The sequence below is a fragment of the Oncorhynchus keta genome, chromosome 1, assembly GCF_023373465.1.
Source record: "Oncorhynchus keta strain PuntledgeMale-10-30-2019 chromosome 1, Oket_V2, whole genome shotgun sequence".
Classification (NCBI taxonomy): domain Eukaryota; kingdom Metazoa; phylum Chordata; class Actinopteri; order Salmoniformes; family Salmonidae; genus Oncorhynchus; species Oncorhynchus keta.
Window position 1 is genome coordinate 56,770,790 of NC_068421.1, and position 13,497 is coordinate 56,784,286.

At 40.0% G+C, this 13,497-nt stretch overlaps 1 protein-coding gene across 1 annotated transcript; it reads left to right on the plus strand.

Moving 5' to 3' along the window:
- Window positions 1-1,781: 1,781 nt before the first annotated feature.
- On the plus strand, window positions 1,782-12,687 carry LOC118388742 (retinal homeobox protein Rx1-like). The gene is made up of 4 exons (XM_035778164.2): window positions 1,782-2,085; window positions 3,984-4,376; window positions 7,462-7,715; window positions 9,078-12,687. Exons 2-4 carry the CDS (start codon window positions 4,103-4,105, stop codon window positions 9,516-9,518), a joined length of 969 nt encoding a protein of 322 aa, XP_035634057.1. The 5' UTR covers window positions 1,782-2,085; window positions 3,984-4,102; the 3' UTR covers window positions 9,519-12,687.
- Window positions 12,688-13,497: the final 810 nt, after the last annotated feature.

The following is a 13,497-nucleotide window of genomic DNA, read 5'->3' on the forward strand; positions in this document are numbered from 1 at the left end:
CACCAAACATAGAATGCCCCACCCCAACTCACGCCCTGACCAAACTAAAATAGAGACATAAAGAAGGAACTAAGGTCAGGACGTGACAGATCATGAGAAAATTATCATGTGATCTCGACAAAACAACTTTTGATATATGTTGTGACCACAAAAAAAATATATTTTGGCATATCGATAAAACAATTTTAAAAAATGTTTTAATTCACATGTTCTCTCTGGACTTCCGTACAGGTCAGCGGAAATCTCTGGAAAAGTCCTTAATCTCATTAAAGGCAGGGTTGATCTCTGTGGCACTCACCTCTCCAAGCCCAGGCAAGTTTTCAGAGTGGCCAACTGGTGCAAATACTCTCTTAAAACAACAGCATCCTTCCAAATACCTCCATCGACACAGGAACATGCTTATGTGACAAAAAGTTATAGATGGGTCAATATGAAATATGTTAGTAAATAATGTAATTGTTTTTGTTTAATGTATTTTGTAACCTTTTTAGTCATATGCTAATCTTAATTTTGATTCCTAATGCATTATCACTGTGATTTATTCAAAATAAACCACAGAAAATTGATTCAAATAGTGTTATGTGACAAAATTCCATTCATTGTTTCTATGTGTAATAGTGATTTAGTATATGTGGATTGACCATGGTATGATCATGTAATGAACACTTGCAACAATTAGTCCAAGCCAATTGACACAATTCGGTTTAAATCCTTAATGAGCTGTTAAACAGGTCTGAGATCACTCCTCTTGAATTGATCTGGTCACTAATTGTTTATTTTCTTTATTGGACATATTATGTCCGCTAGCCATCATACATTTTATAGCTACAGGTTGTAAACATGTTACTTCATGTTAATTATGCCTCATTACATAGGTGTGCTATAGATGTGTATAATTGGACGTTTTACAAGTTCAGTATGACCACATCCAGTGTATTAATCTAATACATCCAGTGTATTATTTGAAAACATTATTTTTTACATGACTATTTGTTAATTGAGGTACATTTTAATTTAATTGTTTTTAACCACTTTCCAATTTAGGCATATTTTTTAACACTGTGTCCCCTGGCTGTGTATCTTGATTCTAAGTGTTAATTGCATTTAATTGCATTAGTTTTCCCCCATGTTTAATTCCCCTCATTAGTGATGGGTCATTGCTTGATTTACTACTTGCAATACTAATTGCCTCAAGAAGTAAAAGCTCCATGCTGATGACTGTCATTTGCTTTTCTGTTTTTCTATTGCAAACGAACAAACTGATTTGAAATACATATTGCTAATTATATTATATGTCACTTTTCATGTTGCATAAATGCATTTGAAATACGTTGTAGCTGGATATTTACTTTGACTTCTGATTTAAGTTTAATATTAAAACTTTTTTTTCTATAATACGTTAAATTAATATTTACTCAAAATTGAAAGCTTTAAAAAAAATGTTTTTAAATGTGTCAACATGAGTTCAGGTCTTCACGCTGTTCTCCATTCTCATGCACCATGTATAACTTGTCCCTACCAGAGTTTTTATGTAGTCTTTCTCTGGAATAATGAGGGGATTAGTGAAAACTTTCAGTCAGACCTTTGTCTTTAAAACAATAGATTCCTGAAAGAAAGTCTTGTCATGGCTTCATTAGCCCCAGCCTCCTCCTGTGGGGTGAATGTAAGCTACATTTACTGCAATTACTTGACTAGAAAACAACTGTCAATCATTCTTAAAGGGGAAGGATTCCAATTAATAACCTCTTTAATCCGCTCATTTTATTTCCATTCACCAGCACTAGGCTACTCTCTCTCTGCACTTTGAAAATACTATAGCCTGCAACAAAACCACATTAGTTGTCAAGCTTGTTTTGTGCACACACGTTTTGTTGTGTTTTTCAGCGTATTATGCACATTGTTTTTGAAGAAAGGCTAGAGAGGATGCAAGGTAAAATAGACAGAGCTTGAGATTTGCGCGGCTTTGGTGTGCAGCAGCCGGACAAGGGGCGTGAACTACCTCAGTAGTTGAAGTGAAGTGTTGGAGGAAACAGGTGGAATATTGACAGTTCAACTTCATGCGCTCAGCACGTCATTTCTTCAAAGGTAGGTTCAAACCGCTATTACTATTACCACCGCAAATGTTTGTGACATTTAGGCAACTATAAAAGAAAGGTTAACGTTTTATTGGTCTAACATAATGTGTCTGTATGACATTTAAATCTGAGGAGATGGACACTGACAGTGAGAATGTTGTTAGTATTGGAAACCATTTTTGTTTTCCACAAAGTATAGAATTACAGTATCAGTTAAATATAAAATACAAAGATTCTGCATTTTAAGGACTATGCATTGTACTTTGTATATTTTAATGCAATAATGATATGCCTAGTGCTTAAACATGTGCTCTTGAATATCATTCAACTATATTATATTGAATATCATAGAATACAATGCAACAGAGTACAATACAATACAACTATGCAAATGTATAATATGTAGGGCATAATTGCATTTTGTTAATTTCACATTTGGTCCTTTTATGTTTATGTATATTTATTCAGTAAAGGGTTTCTTACCTCTACTGTATAAAGCTACGTATTACAATTTCATGGTTAATATTTTATAAATTCATGTTAACCAAGATTTTGCTCCAAAGCAAAGTTTTTTTTCTGTCAAATTTAACTTTTGCCCTAAATTTCAAGCTGTGGGCCTGTCTATGTCATTATAAACGTCTTAAATATAGCTATGTAAATAAGATATTTCAGAAAGCAATTTATCAACTTGTCTTTGATTAACAACAATATCAACAAAGCAGGTCCTACAGGCCCTAGTTTTGGACCTGGACTACTGACCAGTCATGTGGTCAGGTCCCACAAAGAGCGACTTGAGAAACTTACAACTGGCCCAGAACAGGGCAGCACGGCTGGCCCTTAAATGTACACGTAGAGTTAACATTAATAATATGCATGTCAATCTCGCAAGGCTCAAGGTGGAGGAGAGATTGACATCATCACTAATTGTTTTTGTGAGAGGTATTGACATGTTGAATGCACAGAGCTGTCTGTTTAAACTACGAGCACACAGCTTGGACACCCATGCATACCCCACAAGACATGCCACCAGAGGTCTCTTCACAGTCCCCAAGTCCAGAACAGACTTTGGGAGGCACACAGTACTACATAGAGCCATGACTACAAGGAACTCTATTCCACATCAAGTAACTCACGCCAGCAGTAAAACCAGATAAAACAAAACGGATACAAATACACCTTATGGAACAGCAAATACACACATACAAACTCACATACCATACACACTCTACACACACGTACACCTGTATTGTGTATTGTAGTAGAGTAGTGGCTTGAGGGCATACTTAATGGATTGTGAAATCTGTTTTAAAATCTATTTTAACGTTTACCATTTTTATTCTAATGTATTATGCCTTAATTTTTGCTGGCCCCAGGAGCAGCTAATGGTGATCCATAATAAATACAAATACAGATTGATTTGATGTTAATGCTGTATAATATACTAAAGTCTATCACGTCAATCACGTCTATCAATTTCATTGCACTCAATGTGCTTGGTAATGAGTTTATGCAATAGAATAAAGAGGCTCTGTCTTTTATCATCCGCTTTATAATTATATCATGGCTCATTAAAAGATAAACCTCAGTGACAGATCCATGTTCTGATAGACAACTCATATACCATAAAACCATTTAACTATTGCTGTATAGCACATTGTGACATCAGCTGACGTAAAAAGGGCTTTAGAAATACATTTGATTGATTGATTTAGCCCCACAAAATGTTTGCTGATATTTTGTTGATATTGAACAGATGATGTTAATACAATTATTGATTGTATGTTATAGTGGTGGTAGGTAGTACTAGTAGTATATGAGAGTGTTTGAGAATTTTGATGTGGCACTACTAAATGGCAAAGACTCAAGACTGGCTTCTGATCATGTGATGACTGTGACTTTGTTTTGCAGGTGCACAGAACTTGTGGAGGACATCTCTTTAAAACTCATCCTTGGACCTGTTCCTTCACAAAGCTGAGCCAAGTCTACTTTCCCCCGCTAAAGGATAGAGAGAGCATCCAAACGTTCAAATGCATTTATCACTGGATAGCATGAGCATGGTGGACGACAGCTGCCTCTCACCCAGTAACTTCCACGAGATGGTGAAAGGAGGGGGGGCGGCGATGGGGGGCCGCGTCCACAGCATTGATGTCATCCTGGGCTTCAGCAAAGACCAGGACCCCCTGCTCAGCCCATCTGGGGGCCCAGGGCTTCACAAAGTGGGCGTGGATGGCCTGGGAGACCCTGGGAAGCAGGACCCAGCACACCCCTACGGGCACCTCTCAGAGCAGCAGTCCTACCATGGTGAGTCTCTTAGGTGTGAGATAAACACTCCACTGGGCATACTGTAAATCACTGTTCTGATTCTGGGGCATTTATGGCCAGCCCACTCTCTACATGTACAATATATGTTTGAGGCCAAAACACATTAAGACACCTCGACTAGCGCTTCGCTGGTGTTCAATCAAGCCCTCTCACTTCAAGCTTTGCTGCATTTGATAGGAACATACTGCATGTAGGAAGCAGCTAAGATGAGGTCAAGGAGACAGAAGATTGATTGTATTAAATGTATTGTATTGATTACCAAGGGGGACATTTTATTGTCACAGTCATACAATAAGGCACATTACAGACTTAAAGTGTGGCATTAAAACACACACAATCACATGCAATCTAGATGGCAGGGGAAGACACCAAACAAATACATGATAATGTGTATTTTTCATTTAATTCTAATTTTCATACCAACATTTAATTTAAGGGGACCACAAAGTGTGTCGGAGGATCCTGTCTATGATGCCTGAACTTGCACACTTCCCTTTGTCTTTATGTGATGTAATGATTAGCAGCTTTACTTAAGTCATTAAGACTTGATTATTTCCATTGCATCAATGCGTTGAGGCGACGATGACCTCAATGGCTGCATTGGTTGTAGCCTTGCAGAGAGTCCGGGTCGTTTCTCAACAGCTCACAGAATGAAATAGAACATTATATTGTATCTCTAGGGGGGGGGGCAGTAGATGACATGTGTCTGTACCTTGTAAATACTGTGAAATCATGCTGAGATTGAGAGATAAATCACAAAACAAGACGGTGAGGGGGTTTCATCCCAAATCCCATCCCCTTGTGGAATTCCCCTAATCTTCTCTTGGACACAGATGAGATTTTACAGTGGTGCAGTTTCATTTCATTAACATTTCAACTCTGCATAAAATGTGACGTTTTTTAATCTATGGTAGTTTTTACATTCCGGTTACTATCTATGGGGTCATAAAAACAAAAGGTTTAGTGAAACACGTAACACAAACCAGCATTGGATGACTCATGAAATTACAACGTAATTGGAAGTGTCTTATGACAGTGTTGGTTATTATAAAATATGATCATAAGCACTGTTCAACCAGTGCAACAGCAATGGCTAAATTCTTGTTTGTTTCCACTTAATATTCAGCACTAATTTACATGTCCTTAACACATAACTGACTTGTTAGTCATCCCTGTTCCGTCTGAATGGGCATTTTGTACTACATCGCATCACTTTGTCCCCTCCACATTGAGGTTTTCTGCTGGACAGTAAACATGACAAGGTCTTTAGACGGGCGGTTCCGACAGGCCGACAGGCAGGGAGCTGGTCACTGAACCCAGCCTGACCCCTCCATTGTGCCACTATGGGCATTGTCGTAGGCTGTTAATGAGAGATAGATCAATGGACCCCAAAATCCTCCTCGCTGCCCCTGTCTGGGAATTGAAGGTTTTTCTTGGCTTTCTGTCCTGATTCTATCAAGCACTGGTTTGATATAAAGATCCATTTAGCAAGGTTTGGGTTTGTTAGTTCCTACTCGTCATGGGTTTGAACTGGGTTGGGTTAGCCATATTTAGTTTGGTGATTGTGCAATAAGGTTTCTTTCATCAAGTTTTTGCTAAACACTGTAAAGTAATGGTATCCGTAGTTGGGGTCGCGACCTGGTCGCCAAAATTTAAATAATATTTTATTTATTTATAATTTAACAAAGTGTACAGATTATTGTATGGGACGATGTACAAACGTTTTTCAGAAAAATAATTTGAACAAATATGAAAATGTAATGAATTGAAGGTTATTTGTTGATGTAAAAATGGAAATGTACAGATTTTTAAGATTGTGCTTGGTTGGGGTGAGGTCTCGAGAAATGATTGGGGGAAAAAATGAAATTCTGAAATTCTGGCGAAAAAGTTTGAATACCACTGCTGTAAAGTGAAACACCCAAAGAGTCCCTATCTCTCCATGTGCTATACAGTTATGTGGTCATTGGGAAATGGTCATGAATATCACCAACAATACCAACCCAAACTGGACAACCTATTACTTTTATGTGAGGGACAAATTACAGAATTGACAAGAGAGTAATGTTACCATTATGAAGTAATATTTCAAATGTGTCAATAAAGACTGTCCCAATAAAGGCTGTCCCAATAAAGTGTCCCGATAGATAATGTGTTTACCAACAATGCATTATACCGTACAGGACTAGTGCACAGATCACTGCTATGATGGCAGAAGCGTAGACAACTGATCTGATGGTCATCTTTGTGCCCAATATAATTTGATTACCCTTTTGATAATTCCAATTCAACAACCACGTTGACAGCGTTTTATGGCTTTACCTTGTAATGTTTACAGTATTTTCCTGATTATGGGACTGATACAAATGAAGGTCCTACGTAGATTACAGTTAAGAATACATGGAAGCTATCAGAGGAATTAACAGGCTGCATCTGTTTCCCTCTGAGGATTAGTGGAAACCTGCAGTGAAAGCCTTAGTGAGTCAGCGCTGTGTATGCTGTTCCTGTATGCTGCTCATGTATGCTTCGTTACAAGGCAGGAGGACAATCTACATGTCTTTCTACATGCGTAGAGTAAGGCACAACTTCAGCTTTATTTGGCCTACAGTAGCCTATTGTTGCAGGTGTCAAATGTGTCCTGGGACGTTTTCAGAACAAACAAGTTATTAAGGGGTTGTGGAGCTCATTTGAATATTCCATGTTTTCAGCTTTTGTCAACCCCTAACTCTACAACAGCTAGACCTTTCTTCACTGTCTTTTTCCTCTTTTCCCATTTCAATGATTTGTTCATTCACATTGGCCTTTTAATTGTGAAGAATCCCTGTCTAGCGAAGACAGACATGTTTATTAGACATAACATATGGCTATTGATGATAGGAGAGCCTGAAACCAACATTTGTCTCACAAGCTAACGATACTTAACTACGCAAAGCTTGAGAATGAACGACTTACCTTTGCAAAGAAAGCCAAAGAAGCTTGTTTGGTTAAATCAAAATGCGTCCAAGTCACATTGTTGATGGTTTCATCTAATGTGAATCTCTTCCCTCTCTCGCTATGGGCTCTACAGATTCAGGACTGTACTCGGACAAGTGTGACGGGGAAATTAGTGATCTGAGGAAGAGTGTGGATAGCAATGGAGGGAAAAGTCCGGAGCCCTGCGAGGAAGAGCAGCCCAAGAAGAAGCACCGACGCAACCGCACGACCTTCACCACGTACCAGCTGCATGAGCTGGAGCGTGCCTTCGAGAAGTCTCACTACCCCGACGTGTACAGCCGTGAGGAGCTGGCTATGAAGGTTAACCTGCCTGAAGTCAGAGTTCAGGTAGGTTTGTCCACCACCACTTTTACTGGTACTGTGCTCTGCCCTGGTCAACTCCTCTGACTTTCTTGCCAATCATTGTGACTAGGAGTGGACTCAAATACTAATATCTCTGATCAGGTGCAACCTTGATACAATGTGAATTCAGCCCCCAGGTAAATTGATTGAAGGTGAATATCAATCATCAATCAAATGTATTTATAAAGCCCTTTTTACATCAGCAGGTGAGTTAAATGGTTAAAGGGCTTGTGTTTTCTAATGAAAAACCTCAGTGGGTCAGAAATACCTTCTCTGAATCTTTAGATGATAATGGTGAGTGACGATAGGACATCTTTACTGTTGGGCCGATTTCTAGATCCTCAGGAGCTTCAAGGTCACTCACAGCAGGCGTTACACTATAAATACAGACAAGTAACAAAGCAAGCTGTGTCCTGCCCACACAAGCTCAGGTCTCTGGTTGTCTGAGGGCAGACATAAGAAGGTTGTCTTAGCAGGGCATAGTGCAGAAAAAAGGGCAAGGTCTTATAGTAGAATCTAAGGGCAAAGTCTTAAAGCACAGCAAAATGACACAGTAGGTATGGATCTCTGGTTGTCTGAGGGCAGACATAAGAAGGTTGTCTTAGCAGGGCATAGTGCAGAAAAAAGGGCAAGGTCTTATAGCAGAATCTAAGGGCAAAGTCTTAAAGCACAGCAAAATGACACAGTAGGTATGGATGAAGGTCGAAATGATTAAGATTGGTCAATACAACTATAGCTGTTGTTCACGAAGCGCCCAGGGCAATTTATTGGAGTGCATTACAATTGGCAAATTGCTTATTTTTCCAATCCAACAAAATGTAGAAATCCAAAATACTAACCATTCAAGAATACCACTGTTCAATTAGTTGATAATTATTTATTTAGATGGTTTACTTGAATAGAGACGGATGCAGCTAAAACATTGACATTATGGATTTGACCTGCTGAGGGATGACGTTTTACTGTAGGGCCTGAACATGCTCCACACCAGCAGATTATGCCCATAGGTGCTCTGAGACTCCAGTAGGTACCAAACTTTAAATTAAGACAAGTGTCACTGTCCAAACCTTGCTGACAATGGCTCAGGTCCCAGGTTCTCTAGGGACATCCCAACAATTGTGCAAGACAGCAGTGCAAAGGGGGCTAAGTCTTAGAGCAGGTCAAAACACGGACAACACTGAAGGTCTCGGAACAATTCAATTCAATGATTCTTTATTTATGAGGATACTAAGAAACCAAAATAGGTAGCTTGATAAAGCACGATTCTAAACCCATTTGGTACCAATTGGAACGATCGGTGCTGTAAATACTCTGGACTATAAATCCGAATCCTCTGCCTTCCTCTAGGTGTGGTTCCAGAACCGCAGAGCCAAATGGAGACGCCAGGAGAAGATGGACGCCAGCACCATGAAGCTGCATGACTCGCCCATGCTCTCCTTCAACCGGCCACCCATGCACAGCAACATGGGGCCCATGAGCAACGCCCTCCCCCTGGACCCCTGGCTGACCTCCCCTCTGTCCAGCGCCACCCCAGTCCACAGCATCCCGGGTTTCATGGGCCCAGGACAGGGCCTGCAGGGTGGCTACCCCAGCCACAGCTTCCTCAACAGCCCACCCATGGGCCAGGGGATGCAGTCCATGGCACCACCCCCATACCAGTGTCCCGGTCCTTTCACCGACAAATACCCAATGGAGGACGTGGACCAGAGGAGCTCCAGCATCGCCGCACTGAGAATGAAAGCCAAGGAACACATCCAGTCCATGGACAAAACCTGGCAGCCCATGTGATGGTCTGAGGAGGGCTATTGAAACTGTTTCCAGTCATGATTGGGGTTTTGGGCCATGATAATGGCATTTTTCACACAACAGGATTGCAGTGATGGCACCAACAAATGCTCAGTTACGGCTGATGATATTTCTAAGATTTCCAACACCAGTGACATTTCTACCCTTTGTCAGCACTAGAATGGTTCTTGGTCTCTTTTTTGATTTCCATACTAGTGATGTGAAGGATTGGAAGTTGATGCATATTTTGTGTGCCACTATTCAGAAAGGTTTGTAATCTGGATCCTATGACACAGAATGTCAAGAAAGGCCTCGCAAAGGTAACTACACAAACATCCATTTTCTAAAAGGACTGCAAAGACTGCTCAAATTAACAAGGTTATGATAGAATACTTTCTTGTTTTTATGAACTTTTATGAAGCAACTGGAACAAGGATTCCACTGGACACAAATTGCCCTTGATGGCAACTTTTAGATTTTTTATCCTTATCTAATAGTTTGGATTTCATATAAAAGGCAACAAATACTTCCTCCTCAGTAATTCTATAAAAATGCAAACACTGTACACTCTAGTCAGGTTTTGGGCCAGGCCTAATTGTGGCATTAGCTAAAGATCTATAACCATTCTTGCTTATGACAAAGCACAATGCAATGTCTATATAGCTCAGACCACAACTTGTCCAGCCACTGAGCTAATTGACACAGAAAATCCCAAAGAGTATTGGGTATTTTAAGTTTGTAATGCAGATCACACAGCCTGTCCATGTGTTAATTTTGTTACTCAATAGTCTTTTATTTTTTGCAAGAGTAGTTTTAATGTTTTTGTTCTTTGCTGTTAACCATGAATCTAATAATAAGTATACACCAACTCATGTCCCCTCCAAATCCTTTCATAAAATACATTCTGTAGAGTGCTCACACACGGTCACATTTAACTCCGCAAATTAAGGTTTGTGTATTTTCCTAATTAATCCAATTGTCTAATTTATCATGAATTTTACAGGTCAATTAACCAGTAATTCTCTCAGTATTTGTGAATGGCCATGCCATGTCTCCCATAATAGTAGTTGAAGGTTGCGGCAGTATGAATCGCTATGTCTATGACCCTGAAACACAGAATCATTCATCCAGTTATGATGGTCAGGTTATTTCAACACCTGGAGAAGAAGGATACCACCGCCACCTCGGATGAAAGGGGAAACACTACATTTCTGTCTGTCTCGACTGCACTTATAGTGGAGAGCCTCTGTCCACACCGTGGGTTGTGGGGTCATGGTTGAGATATCCTGGCTCAGGCGTTCAGGGAGCTTTCAGCTGGGGATGCGTAAAACAATCTGTCATGCTATTTCATTTGAGACGACATGAACACCTTTTAACACCCAATTAACATCTATGAAAGTGATTTACTCCTAGTCGTCATTGACTTGAGGAAGATTGATGGTTGCCCTGAGGCTAACTTCAGACTGCAAACACACATGTGGATATACACACCATAGACTGCACACACACTGATATCAACACCTTCTTTCACGATCTGGTAGGCCAAACAATGTAAGGCTCTTCTATCTTGAGAATTGTTCTTGAGGAGTGCTACATGTTAAAAGCCAATCTGAATTTTATGGCATCCTCAGTGTGTGACATCTGTATTCTCTGAGGAAGCAATAACTGTTTCAGTAATTATTTTGGAGAGCTGCTAAACATGTTTGGGTCAGTCGAAAAGAGTGATCTATGGCGTAAGCCTCCTACAGTGAGAAGGGAAGCCAGGAGACCTCCCTATCACACGGAAGGGGTGGGAATAGGACAGGGGGACAGAGCGAAAGAGGCCACTGAAGTAACCTGTTTTTTTTGCCTCAGTGGCTGTTGGAGAAGAAAACGTGTTGGCAGCTTGGCCTTCCGTCACTGTGTGTACGTGCAGAGCAGCAGAAGGAGAACGGTCTGATGTGTCACCCTACATAGTTTCCTCTTTGTTCGGCACAATTGATCCAAGCCATCTTCTTTGTCTAAAGTCCGAGGGGGAAAACGGTCACAGACTGCACTAAATAGGCCTCTGTAGCGAGACCCCGGGAATGAAAAAAGAGCATGAATAGTCTATTCTGGCATATGTCGAAGAGATACTACATGGGGTGTACATACGGGTCCATTGTGGCATAATGTTTTGATAATGACTATATGCATATTTCATATGGTTTATGTGTGGTAAAAAAGACCATCTTCAACCACGTTGTTAACGTGTCATATCAAGGGCTACATAGGATTAAACATTTCTGATGTAAAATAATTTAGCATTTTGATTTTGACAATACTTTTACCAGGTAAATATTATTCATCCTATTGCAATGTGCAAGGGGTAACATTTAATTACTATTATTTCAGTGATAGTGTGTAGACTATCACAATATGGAGGAAAGAAATTCCATGACACAAAAGTGGAAATGTTGTAGCATTTGTTTTGAAAGGAAACTGAAAATGTCTCTGCTGCCGGACATATGATTAGTTCAGAGTAACAGAGTAGAACGGTTTAAAAAAAGTTTCCACAGAATTGTCAGTTCATCCAACTTACTATTTGACTGGAGTTTACAAAGTATTAGTTCTGTGTTACTGCAGATATAAATATGTTTCTTTGTCATAGACAGTAAAAGCCCCCATTGGTCAATACACAAAGTAATATTCAGTTGTTTAACTGATGTATTATGGGGATTCTATGCTCACCTCTCACGCTCAACATTGCTGATTTGCTAATTACGTGGGCTGTTCTTTTTTTTCTAATTGAAATGCAGTTGTCTAGTTTTTATGTTATCAGTGCATACTCTTTAGCGGTTAACTCTAGTCAGGTATTTTCAGGACCTCACACCCAACATAGAGACAGGGTTAGTTTGAACATTAAACAATATGTTTAGAAATGTTTGTTCCTCGTGTGATACTGGGACCAAGATTAAGCCAAAGTTTAGATATAAAAAATATTTTAAAAATGCACTAGAAACTTGGGAAGTTTATTTTAGGTTTATATCTGAAAATATACAGGACACTTTTTATATCCCCATATACACGTCCTATTTGTTATATGTTCTAGTTCTGTTACTATTTACTTTTATTTTGTCTGAAATGTTGATGTCCATGTTCTAGAAAACTTTAATATCTACTTAAAAAAATAAACAAATATAGTTTGATAGAATTGTTGTCTTCTGTCTCCTTTATCCTATCTACTCTATAAATCCACTGACTGTGAATATCTATCTACTGTAAATCTCTGAATATAAATGGATGGCTATAGGACGGTATCTGAAGTATATTATTAGGTCTACTGTAGTATGTGAGGGATAGAGATAGGATATGACACAGTGGAGAAGTAGCCTCTCTCCGTCCCAGCCCCTCCTCTCCTCTCCCCTGGTCCCTGGCTGGTGGCATGGTGCCAGCCCGTTAGGAAGATGAGGCTCCAATCAATCAGGCTCCCAGGGGGGGGGCCCGGCCACAGGGCCCGCTGCTCGCTAATTGCCCCTGGGCGCTGCCGCTGCAGCACATGTTCACAGTGGGCTGTACCTGCCGCGCTTGCCTCTCCAGCATGTGAACCACACTCCCGGACAGATGGAAGCCCGGGAGGACCTCTCACCAGGGACCATCTGGGGCCAAAGCGTGAACAGTGAACACAACAGTGTGGGGAATGTAAAAACAAAAACATGATTTTAATCTGAATATTATTTTTGGATCTGTGTGTGTTTGTAACTACCTGGTGTTTTTTGTGTGGAGGTCATTTAATGACAGATTATAAACTAAACTGTGTTGGAGAAAAGGTTTTGGCAGACAAACAATTAAGCAATCACCTTCAGAAAATATTTTCTCTCATCAGTAAAGCACACGTGCTGCTATATTGTTATTGGAGATCCAATCTAAACAGTGTTCTCCCAGAGCCAAACAAACAGCACTCTGTGTGGATTGCCATGGGAGGACATGGGCATCCTAATCATGAGGGGGTAGGTGGGTGGGT

What these genes read in the sequence shown, in the direction of transcription:
- LOC118388742 (XM_035778164.2), top strand. Translation starts at nt 4,103, where the DNA reads ATGCATTTATCACTGGATAGCATGAGCATGGTGGACGACAGCTGCCTC. An exon ending in AGAGCAGCAGTCCTACCATG is followed by an intron (nt 4,377 to 7,461) that starts GTGAGTCTCTTA and finishes TGGGCTCTACAG; the next exon opens with ATTCAGGACTGTACTCGGAC. An exon ending in TGCCTGAAGTCAGAGTTCAG is followed by an intron (nt 7,716 to 9,077) that starts GTAGGTTTGTCC and finishes GCCTTCCTCTAG; the next exon opens with GTGTGGTTCCAGAACCGCAG.